At 51.8% G+C, this 20,124-nt stretch overlaps 5 protein-coding genes across 5 annotated transcripts; 3 read left to right on the top strand and 2 right to left on the bottom strand.

The window, feature by feature from the left end:
* Positions 1–66: 66 nt before the first annotated feature.
* On the top strand, positions 67–2,393 carry abr2 (laccase abr2; the record flags this gene model as incomplete). Its single annotated transcript, XM_057191709.1, has 5 exons — positions 67–264; positions 324–550; positions 601–771; positions 823–948; positions 1,013–2,393. 5 exons carry the CDS (start codon positions 67–69, stop codon positions 2,391–2,393), a joined length of 2,103 nt encoding a protein of 700 aa, XP_057056662.1.
* A 1,612-nt stretch (positions 2,394–4,005) lies between these two features.
* On the top strand, positions 4,006–10,663 carry pksP (polyketide synthase alb1; the record flags this gene model as incomplete). Its single annotated transcript, XM_057191710.1, has 5 exons — positions 4,006–4,292; positions 4,350–4,641; positions 4,705–8,133; positions 8,187–8,942; positions 8,999–10,663. 5 exons carry the CDS (start codon positions 4,006–4,008, stop codon positions 10,661–10,663), a joined length of 6,429 nt encoding a protein of 2,142 aa, XP_057056663.1.
* Positions 10,664–11,288: 625 nt separating this feature from the next.
* On the bottom strand, positions 11,289–14,575 carry N7474_000296 (uncharacterized protein; the record flags this gene model as incomplete). Its single annotated transcript, XM_057191711.1, has 4 exons — positions 11,289–12,200; positions 12,284–13,066; positions 13,122–14,225; positions 14,366–14,575. 4 exons carry the CDS (start codon positions 14,573–14,575, stop codon positions 11,289–11,291), a joined length of 3,009 nt encoding a protein of 1,002 aa, XP_057056664.1.
* Positions 14,576–14,884: 309 nt separating this feature from the next.
* Positions 14,885–16,425, bottom strand: N7474_000297 (putative flavin dependent monooxygenase; the record flags this gene model as incomplete). Its single annotated transcript, XM_057191712.1, has 2 exons — positions 14,885–16,295; positions 16,355–16,425. The coding sequence occupies 2 exons, from the start codon at positions 16,423–16,425 to the stop codon at positions 14,885–14,887; spliced, it is 1,482 nt and encodes a 493-aa protein (XP_057056665.1).
* Positions 16,426–16,629: 204 nt separating this feature from the next.
* N7474_000298 (uncharacterized protein) lies at positions 16,630–20,109 on the top strand (the record flags this gene model as incomplete). Its single annotated transcript, XM_057191713.1, has 2 exons — positions 16,630–17,019; positions 17,077–20,109. The coding sequence occupies 2 exons, from the start codon at positions 16,630–16,632 to the stop codon at positions 20,107–20,109; spliced, it is 3,423 nt and encodes a 1,140-aa protein (XP_057056666.1).
* Positions 20,110–20,124: the final 15 nt, after the last annotated feature.

Here is a 20,124-nt window from a genome sequence, read left to right on the forward strand (position 1 = left end):
ATCTGAGCACCGACTTAACCCAAACAGCACTTGGCCTTCCTTGAGCCAACTAAGATCATCAGCATTATGGCATTGCTAAAAACTTTACTTGCCCTTGCCACACCTGGGCTCATGCCTTCTTTGGTGTGGGCCAAGCCGGTTTACTTTGACGTGAGCCTCACCTGGCAGCAAGGTGCTCCTGATGGCAACGTGCGGGAAATGGTATTCATGAACGGCCAATTTCCCGGTCCTGAGCTGCGTCTAGACCAGGGTGATGATGTGGAAGTAAGTCAGAGAAGTGAACAGACGTTCATATTACAGTGGTTAACTTACCTCCCCTCTAGTTTACTGTCCACAATAACATGCCATTCAACACAACCATGCATTTTCACGGGATTGAACAGCACAACACTCCATGGTCTGATGGTGTACCCGGGCTTACCCAGACGCCCATTCAACCTGGACAGAGCTGGACATATAAATGGACAGCTACTCAGTATGGAACCTACTGGTACCATTCTCATGCTCGCTCCCAGATTATGGATGGTCTCTATGGTCCGATCTCGATCAAGTAAGCTTCTATCCCAACCCCACGGTCTTTCGTAAATCTAATCAATACAGACCGGCTCCCGATGTACCTCAACCATTCAGCTTAATTTCAAGTAACCCTCAGGATATTCAAGCTATGCAGCGAGCAGAGCAAAATCCTCGCCTTGTTATGCTGTCCGATTGGGACCACTTGACCTCTGAGCAGTACCAACAGGTACAAGTGGACAGTCGTCTAAATGTCGTGTAAGTTGTATATTTTTGGTCAAAATGAGATTGTTACTGACTCTCATTTAGATGCATGGACAGTATCTTGGTCAACGGCCGTGGAGCTGTGTACTGCCCTGGGACCACGACAATCTCGAGCCTAGAACTTCCATACCTGAAAACTGCCATTGCAAACGTGCCGCTGTCTGACAAAGGGTGAGTAGTAACTTAGAGTACATCCTGTCATAGGTACTAACTCATGACTCTTTGTTATAAAAAGATGTATACCCAATATATACGAGACTCAGGGCAACTTTCCCCCTACCGATCCTGGCAAGATCCCCGCAGGTCTGAACTCAGGATGCCGACCTACCGAAGGTCTACACGAGATTATTGAAGTCGATCCAGCTGAAAGCTGGGTCAGTCTGAAGTTCATCAGTGCGGCTGCAATGAAGGCTTTCATTTTCTCCATTGACGAACATCCCATGTACATCTACGAAGTCGACGGCAGTTATATTGAACCGCTACTTGTCGAAAGTGCGCCCATCTACAACGGTGAGCGATATGCCGCTATGATCAAGCTCGACAAGTCTCCCAAGGATTACACCATCCGAATCCCCGGCAACCAAGGCGACCAGATTATCTCCGGCTTTGCTACGCTACGATATAAGGGTTCCCAAAATACCACACCGTCTGATGCTTACGTGGACTACGGTGGTAGAAACACCTCTGCTTCTGTCGTACCTTTGGATCCGAAAGACATAAAGCCCTATCCTGCCGTCACCATTCCCAAGTATGCCGATCAGCTGATAAATCTTACCCTTGGCCGCTGGGGTGCGTCCTATAAGTGGACATCCTCTGGCGGTGGGCTGTACGACATGATGGCTAATTGGGATGACCCGATCCTCTACGACCTGGATGCCACGAACAATTTAGAGGAACAGGTCGTCATTAAGACCATAAACGGAACCTGGGTCGATGTTCTGCTGCAGCTCGGTGACATGCCCGACACACCAGCGATCCAAGCTCCTCACGTTATGCACAAGCACTCCAGTAAGGCTTACATCCTGGGCGTTGGCCCGGGGATATTCAACTGGACTAGCACCGAAGAGGCCGCTGCCGAGCGCCCTGACCTTTTCCACATGGAAAACCCTCAAATGAGAGATACTTTCCTTGCGCAAGGACCTGCTGGTCCAACTTGGATGATGCTGCGATATCAGGTGGTCAATCCGGGGCCATTCCTGTTCCACTGCCACATCGAAACTCACATGGCTAACGGAATGGCGGTTGCTATCCTGGATGGCATTGATGAGTGGCCTCAGGCACCTCCAGGGGCCTACAACGGGTATCAGGGCCAAACTAGTGAGCAGGCACAACCAGGCCCCTACGGTCAATATGGGCATACAGATTCCCAAGGGCAAGAGTCCGGATCTTCTGACCCTAACGACTATCCAAATGACACGGGGGTGGATAACGCAAATGGATGGTCCCGAAAGCCTATTGTGACTAACAAAGACCAAAAGGGCTCCTCAAGCTACGATGAAGACGAGGACACCATAGGCACTTGGAATCAAGATTTCCCTGAAGACGAACTGGAAATAGTGCAATCACAGGAGCATGAGAACCCACAGGCTTGTCAGGGATACCAACGGAAGGAGTGATAAAGCTTCATCTACCGCACATATTTTTTTTTTTTTTCGATGTTTGAATTTACGATATACCTCTTGAGATTTGCATTGCATTTCGGCAACCACAGTAGAACCAGCTATAATAATTGTTGATACCACCCAATACTAATGCTTCTATACTAATTAGATGTTTCCTTCGAATTTTCTCTGCTTTTTGATTGCCCGCTGTTTTCGGCGTTCTGGAGGGGAAGGAGATCCCGCTCCGCGGGCGATCATGACCCACCCGCGATCGGGCTCATCGTGATCGAGCCACTTGGAATTCTTCCTGGACGCAACGTGAGCATTTCCAGTGATCTCAAGAATTTCTGGTTCCATACACCGGCTGCTGGACTCCGAGATACTCACTTTGATATGCTTATCATTTTACAGCAAAGTTGCCTAGTCCCGAATTTACTCCTCTTGACCAGTATTCTTCTACCTCCGCGTTCCGGAATTGAAATCACTCGATGTTTCACTTCAATAATATTGCATCAATAACCGTCGTAATAGTTCGAATCATGTTCTAGATGGCATAGTGGCGGCGCTTCATCCAGACTTGAGACTTATGGAGGTTCCAGAGGTATATTTTCGTTGACTGCTGCCTCTTGAGGCTCAACAGAAGTAAGTCATGACGCATAGATCTGGCGTTGATAATCTCTCAAAACGCCAAGATCTTCTCAGCAAGATCTGCAATTATATTACTAAAAGTTTCCATAGTTACATTGTGATAGACGAGACTCAGCCTTGGAGAGGGTCCTAAAGTCACACCTGAGGGCGGTCTGGTGGAAGTCTAGTGTACTGTTCTTGATATACCTGCTGTACCTGCTGTGTCTACTGTCCCTGGATTTTCTTTTTAATAATATGGAGATGAACCTTTCTAGCCCCTTTCGCCCCAGTTGTTAAAATTCGTGAGGTTCTGGCTGTGAACTTCCTAGGGCTTGATATTCACGTGACCCGGAGCTTCGGGTGTAACCTTCCGAAAACAGCTATCGAATGCAACTTCCTCCATCGTCCTCAACAGGCCCCTCTGTTCTTATGCTCTTTCCGGCGTGCTCATTATCCTTGGCCCTAGATCCTTGTGTCATACTTCAGCCACAGTGAGCTTAAATCCAGGTATCCCTTACTCCTTTATCCGCAAACAGCATTCGGGGACCAGGATTTGCCCGTACCTTTGCAATTTCATACAAGTTTTCAGGGTCCTATGGGCAATCCAGGGTACAATAAAAATTTACAGTTCACACTCGCGCGGTAACGGTGGCATTGGTCGTGGCCAAACGAACTTGATCTACTGTACCGGAGCCAATGCCTCGGACTGAGGAGCAAGGAAGACGACCTCTGAGGCAGATGGAGCCGTGGTTGTACCGCAAATTCCAGGTCGATGGCCTGCATAGGAAAACAGAGTTCAAAGTCCTTCCAGATCTAGGCCACTGCGGGTTTTCATAGACCCATGATGTGCGCTTTTGGACTGGTCGAAGCTCGACCCACTACGTGGATATTATACTCCCGCGTGTATTAAAGTATGCTGTCTGCCAAATTGCGGCCCTGGAATCATTTTCCTTCTTCCTTTGTAGAATTTCACTTCTACTGAGTGGAACAAAGCCTGACAATGGAAGGCACCGGTCGTGTATTTCTCTTCGGAGATCAGACCGCTGATTTTGACTCAGGCCTTCGTCGTCTGTTGCATGCGAAGAATGACTCGTTGCTGTCAGCCTTCTTCCAGAAGTGCTACCATGCAGTACGCGAAGAGGTTACGAAGCTGCCACAGTCCGAGCGGCAGGTATTCCCCCGTTTCACAAGCATCGTCGACCTTCTCGCCAGATACCGCGAGTCGGGGCCGAATCCCGCGCTGGAGAGCACGTTGACAACCATCCACCAGCTGGGATGCTTCATCCAGTAAGCTTATCTTGACACCCTTTATGGTTAAAGGCAGTGTCGCTAACGTTAACCTAGCTACTATGGTGACCTTGGTCACATGTATCCATCAGGATCTGACAGCTGCATTGTGGGCCTCTGTACTGGTCAACTAGCAGCTGCCGCTGTCAGCTCCTCAAAAACCGTCGGAGAACTTATTCCCGTCGGCGTTGAGACGGTAGTTCTAGCTCTACGACTTGGTATGTCTGTTGTCAAGGTGCAGCAATCTCTAGAGTGGAACAAGTCGTCTTCGCCAAGCTGGTCTGTTTTGGTTTCTGGACTGCGGGAGCTAGAGGCCCAGGAATTGATCCAAAAGTTTTCAAACGAAAATGTGAGTTTGTCATGTCGTCCCCTGCAAATTCAAAAACATAAACAAAACCTAAACTATTCACAGGCCTTGCCGCATGTTTCTCGGCCTTATATCAGCGCCATTAGCCCCAATGGTTTGACTATCAGTGGCCCACCGATGTTCCTGGATCGATTTGTCGATACTTGTCTCCCCAAGGAATATAAGCCTGTTAGGGTCCCGATTCATGGCCCTTACCATGCATCGCACCTTTATGATAGCAGGGACGTTCATCGGATTCTCAAATCGTGGCCCTCGGAGAAATTCCTGAGCTATGTTCCTCAGATCTCTATCTTGTCAAGCGAAAGCGGTAAACCAATTCGCGCCGAAAGCCTTGAGGGTCTGTTGAAAACTTCACTCGAAGAGATTCTGCTGCGACAACTTTGCTGGGACAAGGTTATCGACTCCTGCCATTCAGCACTTGCACCAAGTTCAACGGCATGCACACTGCTTCCGATTTCCAGCACCGCGACTCAGAGTTTATGTACAGGATTGAAGAAAGCTGGCATCTCCAACATTGAAATTGATAGCACGATTGGTAATGTACAGAAGGATTCTGAGGGTGTGAACCGGACCGGCCGCTCCGACCAATCTAAAATCGCAATTATCGGCCTTTCGGGTAGGTTTCCTGAAGCTGCTGATACGGAAGCCTTCTGGGATCTCCTGTATAAGGGACTTGATGTACACCGGGAAGTGCCACCGGAGCGTTGGGATGTGAAGGCACATGTCGACATGGAAGGCAACACGAGAAACACCAGCAAGGTTCAGTACGGATGCTGGATTAACGAGCCTGGGCTATTTGACCCTCGCTTTTTCAATATGTCCCCGCGTGAAGCACTGCAGGCAGATCCAGCTCAACGACTTGCTCTTCTTACGGCTTACGAGGCTTTCGAGATGGCTGGCTTCATCCCGGACAGCACTCCATCCACACAGAAGAACCGAGTTGGTGTCTTCTACGGAATGACTAGTGACGACTACCGTGAAATCAACAGTGGTCAAGACATCGACACCTACTTCATTCCAGGTGGTAACCGTGCATTCACTCCTGGTCGCATCAATTACTACTTCAAGTTCAGCGGCCCCAGCGTCAGCGTTGACACCGCTTGCTCTTCAAGCCTTGCAGCTATACATATTGCCTGCAATTCTCTTTGGAGAAACGAGTGTGACTCCGCAGTTGCGGGTGGCGTCAATGTGTTGACGAACCCAGACAACCACGCCGGTCTTGATCGTGGCCATTTCTTGTCACGTACTGGAAACTGTAACACGTTTGATGATGGAGCGGATGGTTATTGCAGAGCCGATGGCATTGGCTCGATCGTCCTAAAGAGACTGGAAGATGCTCAAGCTGACAACGACCCAATCTACGGTGTGATCGCGGGAGCTTACACAAACCACTCCGCCGAAGCCGTTTCAATTACTCGTCCTCATGCTGGAGCACAGGCCTTTATTTTCGACAAGTTGTTAAATGAGGCTAATATCGACCCGAAGGAAGTCAGCTACATCGACATGCATGGAACGGGTACCCAGGCAGGGGACGCTGTTGAAATGCAATCCGTGCTGGATGTATTTGCTCCTGACTACCGCCGCGGTCCGACACAGTCTCTCCATCTCGGTTCAGCGAAGGCGAACATTGGCCACGGAGAATCCGCCTCAGGCGTTAGCGCCCTGATTAAGGTACTGATGATGATGCGAAAGAACATGATCCCTCCCCACTGTGGTATCAAGACAAAAATCAACCACAATTTCCCGACGGATTTCCAGCAGCGAAATGTGCATATCGCCCTTAAGCCCACACCATGGCAAAGACCAGAAGGAGGAAAGCGGAAGACGTTCATCAACAACTTCTCAGCTGCTGGTGGTAATACAGCAATCCTGATGGAGGATGCGCCCCTGCGTGAGCAGGTCACAGAAGACCCTCGATCTGTGCACACTGTGGCTGTCTCGGCGAGGTCACAATCCGCGCTGAAGAACAACACCAATGCATTGTTGCAGTACATTGACACCAACAAGAATATGTTCAATGTCAATCACGCTAGCCTTCTTGCCAATCTGTCCTACACCACTACGGCAAGACGCATTCACCACCCGTTCAGAGTCGTCGCAACAGGGTCTACCTTGGACGAAGTGAGAAATGCCTTGTCGGATAGCGCCAACCGCGACAATATCACCCCGGTTCCTGCCACTGCACCGGGTATTGGATTCGTCTTCACTGGCCAGGGAGCACAATACACCAGCATGGGAAGCCAGCTCTACGAGAGCTGTTCGCCATTCCGTGCTCACATTCAGCATCTGGATCGCATTGGACAAAGTCAGGGATTCCCTTCTATTATGCCTTTGGTCGAAGGAAGTGTTCCAATTGAAGAACTAGGTCCCGTCATCAGCCAGCTTGGCACGACCTGCTTGCAGATGGCGCTGACCAAGTACTGGATATCTCTTGGCGTTACGCCTTCTTTTGTCCTTGGACACAGTCTCGGAGAATATGCCGCTCTCAATGCTGCTGGTGTTTTGAGCACTAGTGATACGATCTACCTCTCTGGCCGACGGGCTCAGCTTCTCACCGAACAATGCCAGGCTGGAACTCATGCTATGCTGGCTGTCAAGGCTTCTGCGGCACAAGTCAAGCAGTTCATTGAAAATGAGGCAGCTGAGGTTGCCTGTATCAACGCCCCCGCAGAGACCGTTGTCAGTGGTGCAAGTGACAAGATAGACGAGGTGGCAGAGAAGCTTTCAAATGAAGGTTTGAAGGCTACTAAGCTAAAGGTCCCATTTGCGTTCCATTCTGTTCAGGTTGAGCCTATTCTGGAAAGCCTGGCGGACATTGGTAAAGGTGTGACATTCCATGAGCCGACAATCCCATTTGTGTCCGCCCTCCTCGGAGACGTTATCAAGGAGGCGAATGCAGATCTGCTTGGTCCCGGCTACCTGACACGCCACTGCCGGGAGACTGTCAACTTTTTGGGTGCTTTAGAGGCCACCCGTCATGCCAATCTGATGAATGACAAGACTCTTTGGGTTGAGATTGGCTCACACCCCGTTTGCTCTGGGATGGTCAAGTCGACATTCGGTCCTCAGGCAGCCACAGTAGCTTCTCTTCGCCGTCAAGAGGATACTTGGAAGGTGCTCTCGAACAGCCTGTCCGCTCTCTACATGGCTGGAATTGATCTGCGTTGGAAGGAATATCACCAGGACTTCAGCTCCAGTCACCAGGTTCTCCCACTCCCCGCTTATAAGTGGGACCTGAAGAACTACTGGATTCCATACACCAACAATTTCTGTCTGTTGAAGGGTGCACCGGCCACACCGGCGGTTGAAGCCGCGCCTGTGTCCACTTTCTTGACGTCTTCGGCTCAGAAAATTGTCGAGACAAGCAACTCTGACACAGCAGCCACTGTTGTCATCGAGAATGACATCGCCGACCCAGAGTTGAACCGCGTTATCCAAGGTCACAAAGTCAACGGAGCTGCTCTCTGCCCTTCGGTAAGTACTCAGTCTTATAGTCTACTGAAAAGTCATAAACTAACCTTAATCAGTCGCTGTACGCGGACATCGCCCAGACACTTGGTGAATACCTGGTGGACAAGTACAAGCCCGATTTGAAGGAGCGTGGCCTTGATGTCTGCGACGTGACGGTCCCAAAGCCACTTATTGCCAAGGGTGGCAAGCAGCTATTCCGAGTTTCGGCCACTGCAAACTGGGCGACGGAAGTTGCTAAGGTCCAGGTGTGGTCTGTGACACCAGAGGGCAAGAAGATCATTGATCATGCCAGCTGTCTGATCAAGTTCTTTGACACCAGCGCTTCTGAGCAGGAATGGAAGCGCAATGCCTATCTTATCAAGAGAAGCATCCAGCATCTCCAGGAGAGCACTGTGTCTGGTCAGGCACACCGAATGAAGCACGGAATGGTCTACAAATTGTTCGCTGCTCTGGTTGAGTACGATGACAACTACAAGTCTATGCGGGAGGTCATTCTGGACAGCGATCAACACGAGGCTACTGCACTGGTCAAGTTTCAGGCACCGCCGGGCAACTTCCATCGGAACCCATTTTGGATCGACAGCATTGGTCACCTGTCGGGATTCATTATGAATGCTAGCGATGCAACAGACTCGAAAAACACAGTTTTCGTCAACCACGGCTGGGATTCAATGCGTTGCCTGAAGAAGTTTGATCCGAACGTCACCTACCGGTCATATGTGAGGATGCAGCCTTGGCGGGACTCGATCTGGGCGGGCGATGTCTACCTCTTTGATGGTGATGATATCGTCGCGGTGTATGGCGGTGTAAAGGTACTTGATCTTACCCTTGTCTCTTTTTGTAAATGCACTAACAAAACGGAATATAGTTCCAAGCTTTGGCTCGGAAGATCCTGGACACAGTTCTTCCTCCTGCTGGAGCTCCTGCACCGAAGCCAGCAGCGAAGTCCACGCCACCGCCCATCGATGTCCAGAAATCGAGGGCAGCTCCAGCCAAGAAGACTCGCGCCAGCCCTGCGACAACTCCCAAGTCTGCCGGCCCAAGCGTGACTGCTCGTGCTCTCGCTATCCTGGCCGAGGAAGTTGGGCTGTCCGAGGGTGACATGACGGATGATCTCAACTTCGCAGATTACGGAGTTGACTCTCTGCTCTCGTTAACGGTTACTGGCCGGTACCGTGAGGAGATAAGCCTTGATCTGGATTCTTCGGTATTTGTGGACCATCCCACCATCAAAGACTTCAAGCGCCTTCTGGCCCAGATGTCTCCTGTTGAAAACAGCAGCGACGGATCCAGCAGCGAAGCCGATCTTTCCTCTTCTGTCTCTGATACGGACTTCTCGTCGCCTAACACGAGTGGAATTCCGACACCTGCTCACGACAAGTCCATGCAGCTGGTGCAGAACGACAGTATGAAGGAAATCCGTTCAATACTGGCAGAAGAAATTGGCATCGAACCTGAGGAGCTTCAAGGAGACGCAAATCTGGCCGAGATGGGGTTGGATTCCCTGATGTCACTCACTGTTCTCGGGAAGATTCGCGAGAACCTGGACATTGACCTACCGGGAGAGTTCTTCATTGAGAATGAAACCATCGACGACATCGAAGCCACACTGGACTTGAAGCCAAAGTCAGTGGCTGGTGAGCCCATGAAGATCCCTGAGCAACTCCCCATCGAAACTCGCAAGCCAACAGCCACATCCACCATTCAGCATCCGCCGGCAACTTCGATTCTTCTGCAAGGCAACCCCAAGACAGCCACCAGAAAGCTATTCCTGTTCCCCGATGGCTCCGGTTCGGCTACATCGTACGCGACCATCCCAGGTGTCTCGCCAAATGTGTGTGTGTACGGACTGAATTGCCCATACATGCGAACTCCCGAGAACCTCAAATACAGCCTGGACGAGCTCACGATCCCTTACGTGGCCGAGATCCGCCGACGACAGCCCACAGGCCCGTACAACTTCGGAGGCTGGTCTGCTGGCGGCATCTGCGCCTACGACGCCGCGCGCCACTTGATCTTTGAGGAAGGTGAGCGAGTCGAACGTCTGCTTTTGCTTGACTCGCCATTCCCGATTGGCTTGCAGAAGTTGCCTCCACGTCTGTACAGTTTCTTTGACTCGATCGGCCTATTCGGCGAGGGCAAGGCTCCTCCACCAAAGTGGCTGCTACCGCACTTCCTGGCCTTTATCGACTCCCTGGACGCATACAAAGCATCTCCGTTCCCTTTCTCGGACCCCAAGCTCGCCTCCAAGACCCCCAAGACCTTCATGGTCTGGGCTAAGGATGGCGTTTGCTCCAAGCCTGGAGATACTCGTCCGGCGCCGGCCGAGGATGGCAGCCCTGACCCCCGCGAGATGCAGTGGCTGCTCAACAACCGCACCGATCTTGGTCCGAACGGCTGGGACACCCTCGTCGGCCCAGAAAATGTTGGTGGTATCACTATCATGGAGGGTGCCAACCACTTCACGATGACCCAAGGCGAAAAAGCCAAAGAGCTAGCGGCGTTCATGGCCAACGCTATGAGTGCCGTGTAATACACGATCGCTCAACGGCCGCCCAGCCTTCTACTTTTTCATGTTCAATATTGTTTTTCCTTTGAGATTTTTACCTTTGCCTTTGGCTATCGCTTAGGAATGGCGTTATCTGCTTTTGTTGCGAATTGTTTTTGGAGATGTCTTGCCCTTATGTATACATAATTTTTGGGATTTACGGTCCCTAGTACCTCTTAATACCAACAGGCTGGCATGAATACGTCCTTTTGAGTAGTCTTTCTTATAGACAATTACGACGTAAAGTTTTGATTGAGATCTAATCCTGATAATTGAAGATCTGGTTACAGCTTCCACACAGAAGATGGATAGCATGGGCATTATGGGGTCAGATGTTCAGTCCATAGCAGAGTAACTGACAGGCTCGGATCGATTAACGACGGGGCAAAAACTGTAAGGAAAAATGGACGCCATCGAATGCAAGGTCATAACGAGTGTGCTGGGGGAAAGCCAGGATTTGGGTCGATTGGGGGCCAGGGGTGAGTGAGGATCCTGAATTTGGAATCCGCCATGCCAGTATGTAAACGTCATAGATCAATTATGCGGAATGGCAAGTCATCGACCAGGATGCAAGAAATGCCAAGAGAGAGGCAGAGAAGGTCGAACACTTTTAAAATGGCCTTTCAGCGCTAAATCTCAACGCGCTCCCCCTGCCAGGAAGGCCATTGTTGCCGTTGCCGTTGGCTCCGGGACTCGTGGGACGGCTGGTGGCAGCCCATTTAGGGCTTCGTGGTTGAGTGCTGGTTGAGCGGGTAGAAGGGCGGTTCTTGCGAATTTCCCGAAGCTCCTCCTCCTTCTTGCGCAAGAGATCATCACGCGCAACGAGGGTCAACTCTAGTTCTTCGACTCGGGCAAGGTGACGAGCGGTGTCGTTTTGGATGTTGAGCTCGCGGAGGCGAATGGCGTTGCCTTCCACCTTACGCTTCAAGTCTTCATTCTCCTCTTGTAGTTGCCGAGCCTCGGTCCCGGATTGAGCGGCGGCTGTAGATGCGTTCTGGTATTGCTCGCGAGTGTAGTCGGCCTGGTTTCGTTCGTAGTCTGCTTTTCGCTCGAGACTGGTGTTCTCTTTCTCCAGGCGCCGGATTTCTTCACGTGCAGTCTCCAATTCTGCCATGCTCCCTCCTCCCTCTTTGAGTTCTTGTCTGGCTTGCTCAAGATCACGTTTCAGTTGCGTTCGTTCATCCTTCAACTTCGCGATGCTCTCTTTCTGCGACTCGATGCGCTGCTCGAGTGAAGTCTTGCTCTCGGCTAGATGATCGCGCTCGTGACGCATTTTATGGAATTCCTTGTATCGACTTTCGTAACGATGCTGGAGTACGCTCATGGCTGTTTCCAATTCCTGGAATCGAGAGAGCGTTTGGGTCAGTTCCTTCCGCAGTTGCTCCTTTTCGGTTGTGAGATCGCTCTTCATTTGAACGAGGTTCTTCTCCAGCGATTGCAGGTCCCGGTCCAAGGTTTGACTCATGTGCTTGGATGACTGGGTCAATTGGCTGATCTCTTGAGATGCGTCAACCCGCGGCCGCTTTGTTGTTTGCAGTCCAATTTCCTCATCCTGTAATGAAAGGGTTAAATAACTGTAGATATTAAGTATGCATTATAACTCACCAGTCCGCGTTTCTGAGTCGGTGCAGCAGGTTCATCAGACGACGAGATTGGTTCGTCTGACTCTTCCATCGAGACAGCATGCAAAGGCTCGATGAGAGCCAGTGGCCAGGGCTCAAAGATGTCGAGCAGAAAACTGACAATCCCATCGACATCTTCATGTACGCCGAGTGCGTCATCTTGGAGGTCGCCCACTGCATCATGAAGATCGGCGGTATACTGAATGAGCAGACGGAGTCGGTCGAGTGATGGCAGGTCAGGCAGACAATGCTCGATGTGTTCGCTAGCATTGGCAACGAACAACCAAATCACGGGAAGCAAGCTCTCATTCCGCGTGTAGGTGGTTCTGATGTGCTGCATGCATATGCTCCTGAGATTGACCGATGGGGTCAAAGCCAGGATGGCAATAGGAGGCTTGTAAAGGTCCGTAACGCTATCGGTGGAATGGATACCGAAACTCAGAGATTCTTTCGCCATAGAAACTTCCAAGGCACCACCCATCTCTTCACGAGGTCGGGTATACGCAAAGCCTTTGCCTTGCAGATAGCGCTCTAGCAATCTCTGGGCCTTGTCGTCATGCACCCTCAAAATAAAATGCCAGTCAAGCACGTTCGCGACTTCTATCAAATAGCCGAGAAAAAGAAACTTTGCACTCGAGTACTCTGCCCACAACCCCTCTTCTGCGAGATGAGACTCTGTTCCTTTCAAATGTTCGGGAATGTTAAGGTCCGGATGTGTTGAGACATTATTCAATTGCGTGAGCATTTCATGCATCTTCGCCAGAAGCTCCTCTCTCTGTCGAAATGTTAGCGCAAGCTTATTAGATGTGACATGGACTCACTTTGGCGGCCGGTAGTCCAGAGTTGTCGTCAACGCCAGAGAAAAATTCACGAATACTCGTGGCAGCGTCTGCCAACACTCGTTCATAGTAATCCTTCACCCGAGAGTCCATTGGAAGGGTGACTGCGTACTCAGACGGTCCAAGCCGGATTGACCCTGGTAAATTCTCCTCGACGTTTGTAACTGTCAATTCGCTTGGCTGAATGGTTTGCATTGTCGATGGTTCGGAGTGTAGGAGTTCTGACGGTGGGATTAGAGGTCCAGGATGCACATGATGAATTGCAGTGTGGGAATGAGTGACAGCGTCTTTGTCGTGTCTGACGCTAAGAGGGGCCGTCGCCTCTGGAACCGATACAGGCACGGATGCTTCGACGTCTCCAACGGAGGAAGGGGTTGCACTAGCACTGAGGGTCTGGGATATCCCCGGAAAGCGTGGGGCTCGTGGCTGATCCCATGAATTGTATTGGTCCATGTTTTCGTTTATGGATGCTGCTGGATGCTTTCTTCCTTGGTCTTCCACTACTTCCACAGGCGGCTGGGTCTCTGTAGGTTCAGGCAATGAGAGCGCCGGTTGACTTGTGAATTGAGAGCCAGAATCAAGCCGGTATGGTGACAAATCTTGCGTGACCGTTTCTGGTATTGAGCTGAGATAAACACCAGCAGAAGAGTCACTCTGTGTCAGGTGGTGAGACACCAAGCTGCTCAAATTGGACTCGATGCCTTCAACAGACCCTAAGGACGCCGATAAAGGGAGACTGGACTCGTGAGGTATGAGTTGACTTTTGAATTCCTCGTGCCGGGGAGAAGGTGTTTCGCCTATTTCGCTACGCACACTGCTCTGGCCAGCACCAGGAGTCTCTGGAGAAAAGGACCCGAAAACTGCACTCTGTCTGGCCTGTGGAGAATATTGTGTCTCTGGAACAATTTCTAGAGGGGAAGATGACGATGAAAAGGCCGTACGGCCGCGGATACTGGGCTGTTTTTGGTGTTCGGATGCTGCACGTTCGTTGTTCTTCAAGTCCCTTCTTCTCGAAGCGGAAGGCGAGGCAGGACCGTGGACTTGGGTGATGTCTCGCTCCACCCGTTTTGGAGCACGCCTCGCTTTCTTCTCTTCCCAAGTTCGCACAGCAAGCTCTGAGGCGTTCTCTTTGGGTTCCTATTGAATAGCCAGCGCGCTCGAGTTAGTCCAAGGATCTAATAGCAGATATTGAGCGATAGAAATGTTTCTAGGTTTTCACAACTCACCCAGCTTGGATCGTAGGGCCCTTCCCAGTCGATCAGGTATTCTGTGTCTGTTTCCTGGAGAATACACCTGATGGGCCACTCGTCGTCGTCCAGTTCACTGCTGTCACTGTACACACGAGCAAATACAGTGCCAGCTGGAGCTGAGTCAGTACGTGGTTTGCAATGTCTATCAACAGTTGGAGGCCAAAATCGCGTGTCTGCTCGAACCATCATGCGCGATCGACGGGTGCTTGAGAGGTAACGAGGGCCATGGTAGGGAGAAATGGAGGCGTGAGGTCGATACTTAATGTAGGATCATGAGAGACCTGGGTCCCGCACACAGCTTCACTTGCGCCCAGAGACGGCAATTGCCCGAACCAGCAGCGTGAATGGACTATGACGAGGAGAGCGAGAGCGAGAGGAGAGATAAAGCGGGAAGTAGATCGACGGGTGACGGGAGGCCCGCGGGTCACCTCACCGCCTTTCACGTGATGCTTATCAGTATTGCCTAAACTACAGTTCTTTGGTATCGTCTATCGTCTATCTAAAGGGCAGAGCGACCGGATGGCCATCGGTCTGCATCGAATCGGCTGGGAGCTGCTCTTGTGCCCGTTTCCATTCACCAAAATCAAAGCCCAGCTCCTCAATATGCTTGATCTTGCTTCGTTGCTCGCCTCGCTGGACAAAGGCTCTCCGAATATCCGGAAATAGAGCACGCATCCATCGCTCTCGCTCGGTCCAATAAGTTCCAAGTTTGCCATTGCCGTTATTCTCAAGCCCATGCCGTGGCGCAGCTCTGGTGGCCCAATCGTAGAGGAAATTCAGGTAGTCGGCATCTTGGGGAAACGGAAGCAGGTGGAAGGCTCTTCCATCTCCTTTCCGAGCCACTTCGGCCTGCTCCCATTCTTCCATCACGGCTCGTGACGGAAGACTAAGTCGTCCGGACCACACACGAGCAAAAACGGCGGCTTGGTTCTCGGCCATGGGGAAAGGGATAACCCTTTGCGAGAGGACAGGGAAGACGAGCGTAGGATACGGAGTGTAGAACAACTGCTGGTAGACATTCTCGGTCCGCCAACCGTGGGTTTCCACCGGTGGCTGGAGAGCAGGGAAAAACTCGTAAGAGTAGAAATAGCCGGTGCAAAAGACAACGGCATCGACATGTTCCTCGATGCGGCCATCCGCAAATCGTATAGCTCGGTCATGCCGGTAAGGAGGCAAAAATTCAACAATTTCGGGACAAATTATCTTATCCGTATTCGGACCCGTGGCCAGATAGGATTCTGAACGTTGAGAGACCAGCAGTTTGCCTTCGCAGACCTCGTTAATTTGAGCACCGATATCCAGCCCCGAGGCTGAGTTGCCGACCACCACCACTTTTTTCCCCCGAAAGGGCTCGGGTGTGTCATAAAACTTGGAGTGCGAGATGCTCCCCAGGTATGCCTGATTCCAGGCCGAGATCCCCGGGATATCTGGGAGATAAGGAATGTTGAAGTGGCCACTGGCAACCACCACAGCATCATAGGTTCGGATCTTGACTCCTCCAGTGTAGACATTCATTGTTGCTATATCCCAGGTGCCTAATTGAAGATCCTTGAGCATGACATGGAAGACATTGGTCCCAAAATGAATCAGGTCTTTCACATCCTCGGCATACTCGTCGAGGTATTTTTTGACTGTTTGATGCTTGGGAAAGAGCTGAGCATCCGCGGGAAATGGTTTGTCGGAGTAACGCATCAGTTCCTTCGGGATGTTGGTTTCCAGTCTGTCATATAGAGGAGAGGTGAAATTTGGCCCATTGGAGAGATCCGCCTCCCGCGGAGGGGGTTTGGTTTGCGGAACAGGAGTAGACTGCGCTGCCTTGCCTGGGGTAGGGTTCCAAGCACCGCCGACAGAGAGTCGTTGCTCAAATATGTCAATCTGGTCGAAACACTTCTCCGCCAGGAGGAATCTACTCAAGTGTCAGTATAGTCCCTTCGGAGCTAGGGGTAAATATATGAAATCACTTACTTGGCTGCGGCCAGCCCAGAGGGCCCAGCGCCAATGATGGCCACTCGCCGGATCGAGTGCGCGACTGTCATGGAGTGAGTCGGAGTGGGAGATGTTGAAGTGTAGCGCGATTGGCGGGAATGGTACGGTAAGATATTTTACGGCACGATCGTTACCGCAATGATGCAACCCGTGATTTTCAACTCTTCCCTCCTCCTGCCCTTGCCCACGCCTCTCTTCAAAAATGCCCTGAACTCCAAAATGTTACCCTCGCGTATGCGAAAGCGGGCTCAATGATGGACGCGACCGATCTGCCCCCGGCCTCAAAGCCGCCGGCGCATTTGAGCAAGATCCCCATCGCCCAGCTCTCTCCGACCCTCGATCAACTGGAACACAAATGTATCTATGCAGCTGTGACGCTCGTCTGGCCGTACTCATCCTCTACCAAGTCGCTCAGTCTCCTGCTAGCTGAGCCGGATTTCCGCCTACGACGTTCGAACGGACAGGTGAAGGTCACATTTCACGGTCGAGTCGCGGAGAGGGTCGCGGAGTCTGCGGTGGGAATCGGCGACGAAGTCCGTTTGGCTTTGAAGCATTCGCGCCTGGTTCCAAATGATGCTGCCCAGCAGACTCCGGGGAGGTTCGTTGCGTGGGATGCATATTTCGACCATGGCGTGTCTCTTGAGGTATCACGTGTCCCACGCGAACCAACAAAGTAAAGCTGCTAACGGTCGTTTGTACAGGTCTACCGATCATCGAACCTTGTTTTGACCGTGACCGTTGAACCTCGCGAGCCTGGATTGTATGCGACGGAGCTTGCGCCGCCCACGACCCCCGGCGCAACCCCGACACTCTCGGATGTTGGTTCGTGGGGATCTCCCGCGTTTGTACGGTCTACACGATCTTCACTGGGGGGAGGAACACTTGATACTGCGTATGATCTGTTTGCAGAAGAAGATGGTTTTGTTCCAGGAAAGGGAAGGAAGAAACCAAGGTACAGCCTTCATAGGGACGAATGGCGTGTTGCGGATGAGCCGGCCAGTCCCCGGGAACGGGAGGGTACGGTTGACTGGGAAATGGAATTTGAAGAAGAGGAAGATGCAGAGCAAGATACCGGCAAGACGAATGGAGAGGATACAGCGCCAGAGACTCCGCCTGTCTTCGTGAAACCCTCCCTTGATCAAGCTTCCAGCTTCATTGGGAGGCGCGCAGCGCAATCCCTTCAACCTCCGGCACCAATCGACATTTCCGGGAACGAGACTCTGAGTGGAATATTTCGTCGCCCCACTGACACGCCGCAACTCCTTCCCATTCCTTCCCCCGGCCTGCCAATTCCTTCTCCGCTTGTTTCAAGTTCAAACAGCCCCCAAGGTTATTTTTCATCCGTGTCTGCTGCCACAGAGGCACAAAATGTTCGATCTGTACCTGCAGAAACAGCTCCCTCGACTGTACCAACTGAGGCGGATCTCCCGACGGATGTGTCACCACCAAAATTCCAACCACAGGCGGCCGAGATAGTTGTCGACGATATCGAAACTACAGAACATGACTCCACTGAACCTACGGAATCGGTCTCTCGTCATCAGACTCCGGCTTCTTTACTGAAAGATACTTTGGCCGGTGAACATCACGAATTGCCAACATATCACGAAGGGGCCGCTCTTCTGGAATCTATCGGCGACTCCGCCCTTATCGACCTCGCAGCCGACAGGGGAAATGAAGATGATGAACCGTTGGTTTCGGGCCAAATAGATGCCAAAAATGTTCAACGCGTGGAAGACGATATCTATGAAGTCGAATCCGTCCAGGGCTCTGGATTTGATGCTGAGGAGGATATCGAAGTTGGTGTCCACATATCCGAAAATGTACGGCCCGAGCCAGCGTTGGATGGACATCCCGCAGATGATGAGATGGAAGATATCGAAGAGGAACTGGAGGATCATGTGCAAGAAGAACATGGGACCCATCCGGAGTCGGTCTCAGTTGCGTCATCGGTTATTGAACAAAGTGGTCACGGAAGTGATAGCGAACAAGAAAGCGAAGTGTACGATGAGGAAGAGCTGTACGATGAGGAAGAAGCGGATTCAGAGTTGCAGGAAGCGGAGGAGTATGGTGACGATTTCTCGCAGTCAGAGGGGGAGGATGACGACCGATTCCGGCAACAACAGGCTCGGCCGCAACCTCCCCAACCTGAAGTCATTGTTCTAGACAGTGACAGCGATGATGAGCTTGCTTCGGATCAGGCAAAATCTACTCCTTCACAACTACCGCCCCGTATCAGCCAACCATTCCGACGCGGACCGTCCGTATCCTCTGGTGCGGGAGATTTGATGGTTGATGGACCTGCGGATGCGTATTCAGTGGCCGAGCGTGGACCCGAGGATGGGTTTGAGGATTATGTGGAAGAACAATGGGTCGATGAAATGGAGGAAGATCAAGAGCGGTTCCTCCCTGGGCCAATAGATTACGAGTCATCCGTGGATGAGTTGGCACAAGATCACTACGTTATGAGTCTCCCAATTCGGGAAGCATCAGTCGCCCGGGTACGAGAAGAGAGCCATTTCGCTGGAGCAGAAGACCACGATATGACTGCTGAACTATACCCGCCGGCTACAACATCCGTTGGTCTTGATCTGGTAACCCCTGAAGGCCCACCTCGAGCCGACTCCGAATTTACGTACCAAAACCAACCAGTGGAAAGATGGAGTCCCGCTATTCACTCGAACCAACACGACTCAGGCGAAGCCCAAATCGTATCCCACGACCTGGAGGCTATGATCGACCCGGCTCTGCCTCGTTCACCCATTCTTACTGGCGAGACCGACCTCCAAACACACCGTGAGCATGAGCTTAGCTATTCAGTCGACGGAGCTGCGTCTCCGGCGAGGAAGCGGGAGACTCAACTGCCCCAGTTCTCACATGAACAACAATTGCCGACACCCGACCCTACCCAAGAGAGCGTCTTTGCCCATGAGCCTGCTGCCAGTGCTGGGGGAGTTGAACCTTCACCTCCGCCTGGAACTGACAGAGCGACAACGACACCGCCCGCAATTCATCTACCGGTTCCTGACCGCCATGCGGCTGGGTTACGCAGCAAACTCTCGTACTTCGCTCCACTTGCCTCGCTCGTCGACCACTACAATTCTTTGGTGGACACGGTCTCGGTGGTCCATCAAGTATCGCCAGTAGCACGAGCGACATCCGGGTCCAAAGATTACTTCGTGACTATCCAACTCACAGATCCATCCATGGCCGGCACAATGCTCAATGCCCAAATCTTCCGGGCTCATAAATCCGCGATGCCGTCTTTGGTTGAAGGAAACGCCATCCTGTTGCGCAACTTCAAGGTTCGAAGCTTCGACCATGCAATCATGCTTGTCAGTGTCGAGTCCAGTGCATGGGCTGTGTTCGATGGCTCCGGCCCTGATGCCCAAGTGAACGGTCCACCTGTTGAATATGGCACGGAGGAACGGGCGTACGCATCCGCTTTACGGCGGTGGTATCAGGAGGTCGGCTCAGCCATGGTAGCTGATAATCAGCTTCAAGCATCCATTGGCAGAGACAGCATGGAACCCAGCGACTCGAGCAGTCCGGGTCTGTCCTGGCGGGATGATCGACGTGGCTCAACCCGGTCCCGTTCCACGCGGCGACGGAAGAGTCACCGGAGACTGACCATTCATGAATTGCGAGATGGCACTCGCTACACCGAGGTTGGGTCTCCTAACCATAGCAGCATTCATGAGCTTCGGGATGGTACTGTGTACGCTAATATATGAGGTGACTGGTTCGGA

This window comes from Penicillium riverlandense (genome assembly GCF_028828495.1).
Source record: "Penicillium riverlandense strain IBT 135883 chromosome Unknown utg000001l_segment0_segment0, whole genome shotgun sequence".
Taxonomy (NCBI): domain Eukaryota; kingdom Fungi; phylum Ascomycota; class Eurotiomycetes; order Eurotiales; family Aspergillaceae; genus Penicillium; species Penicillium riverlandense.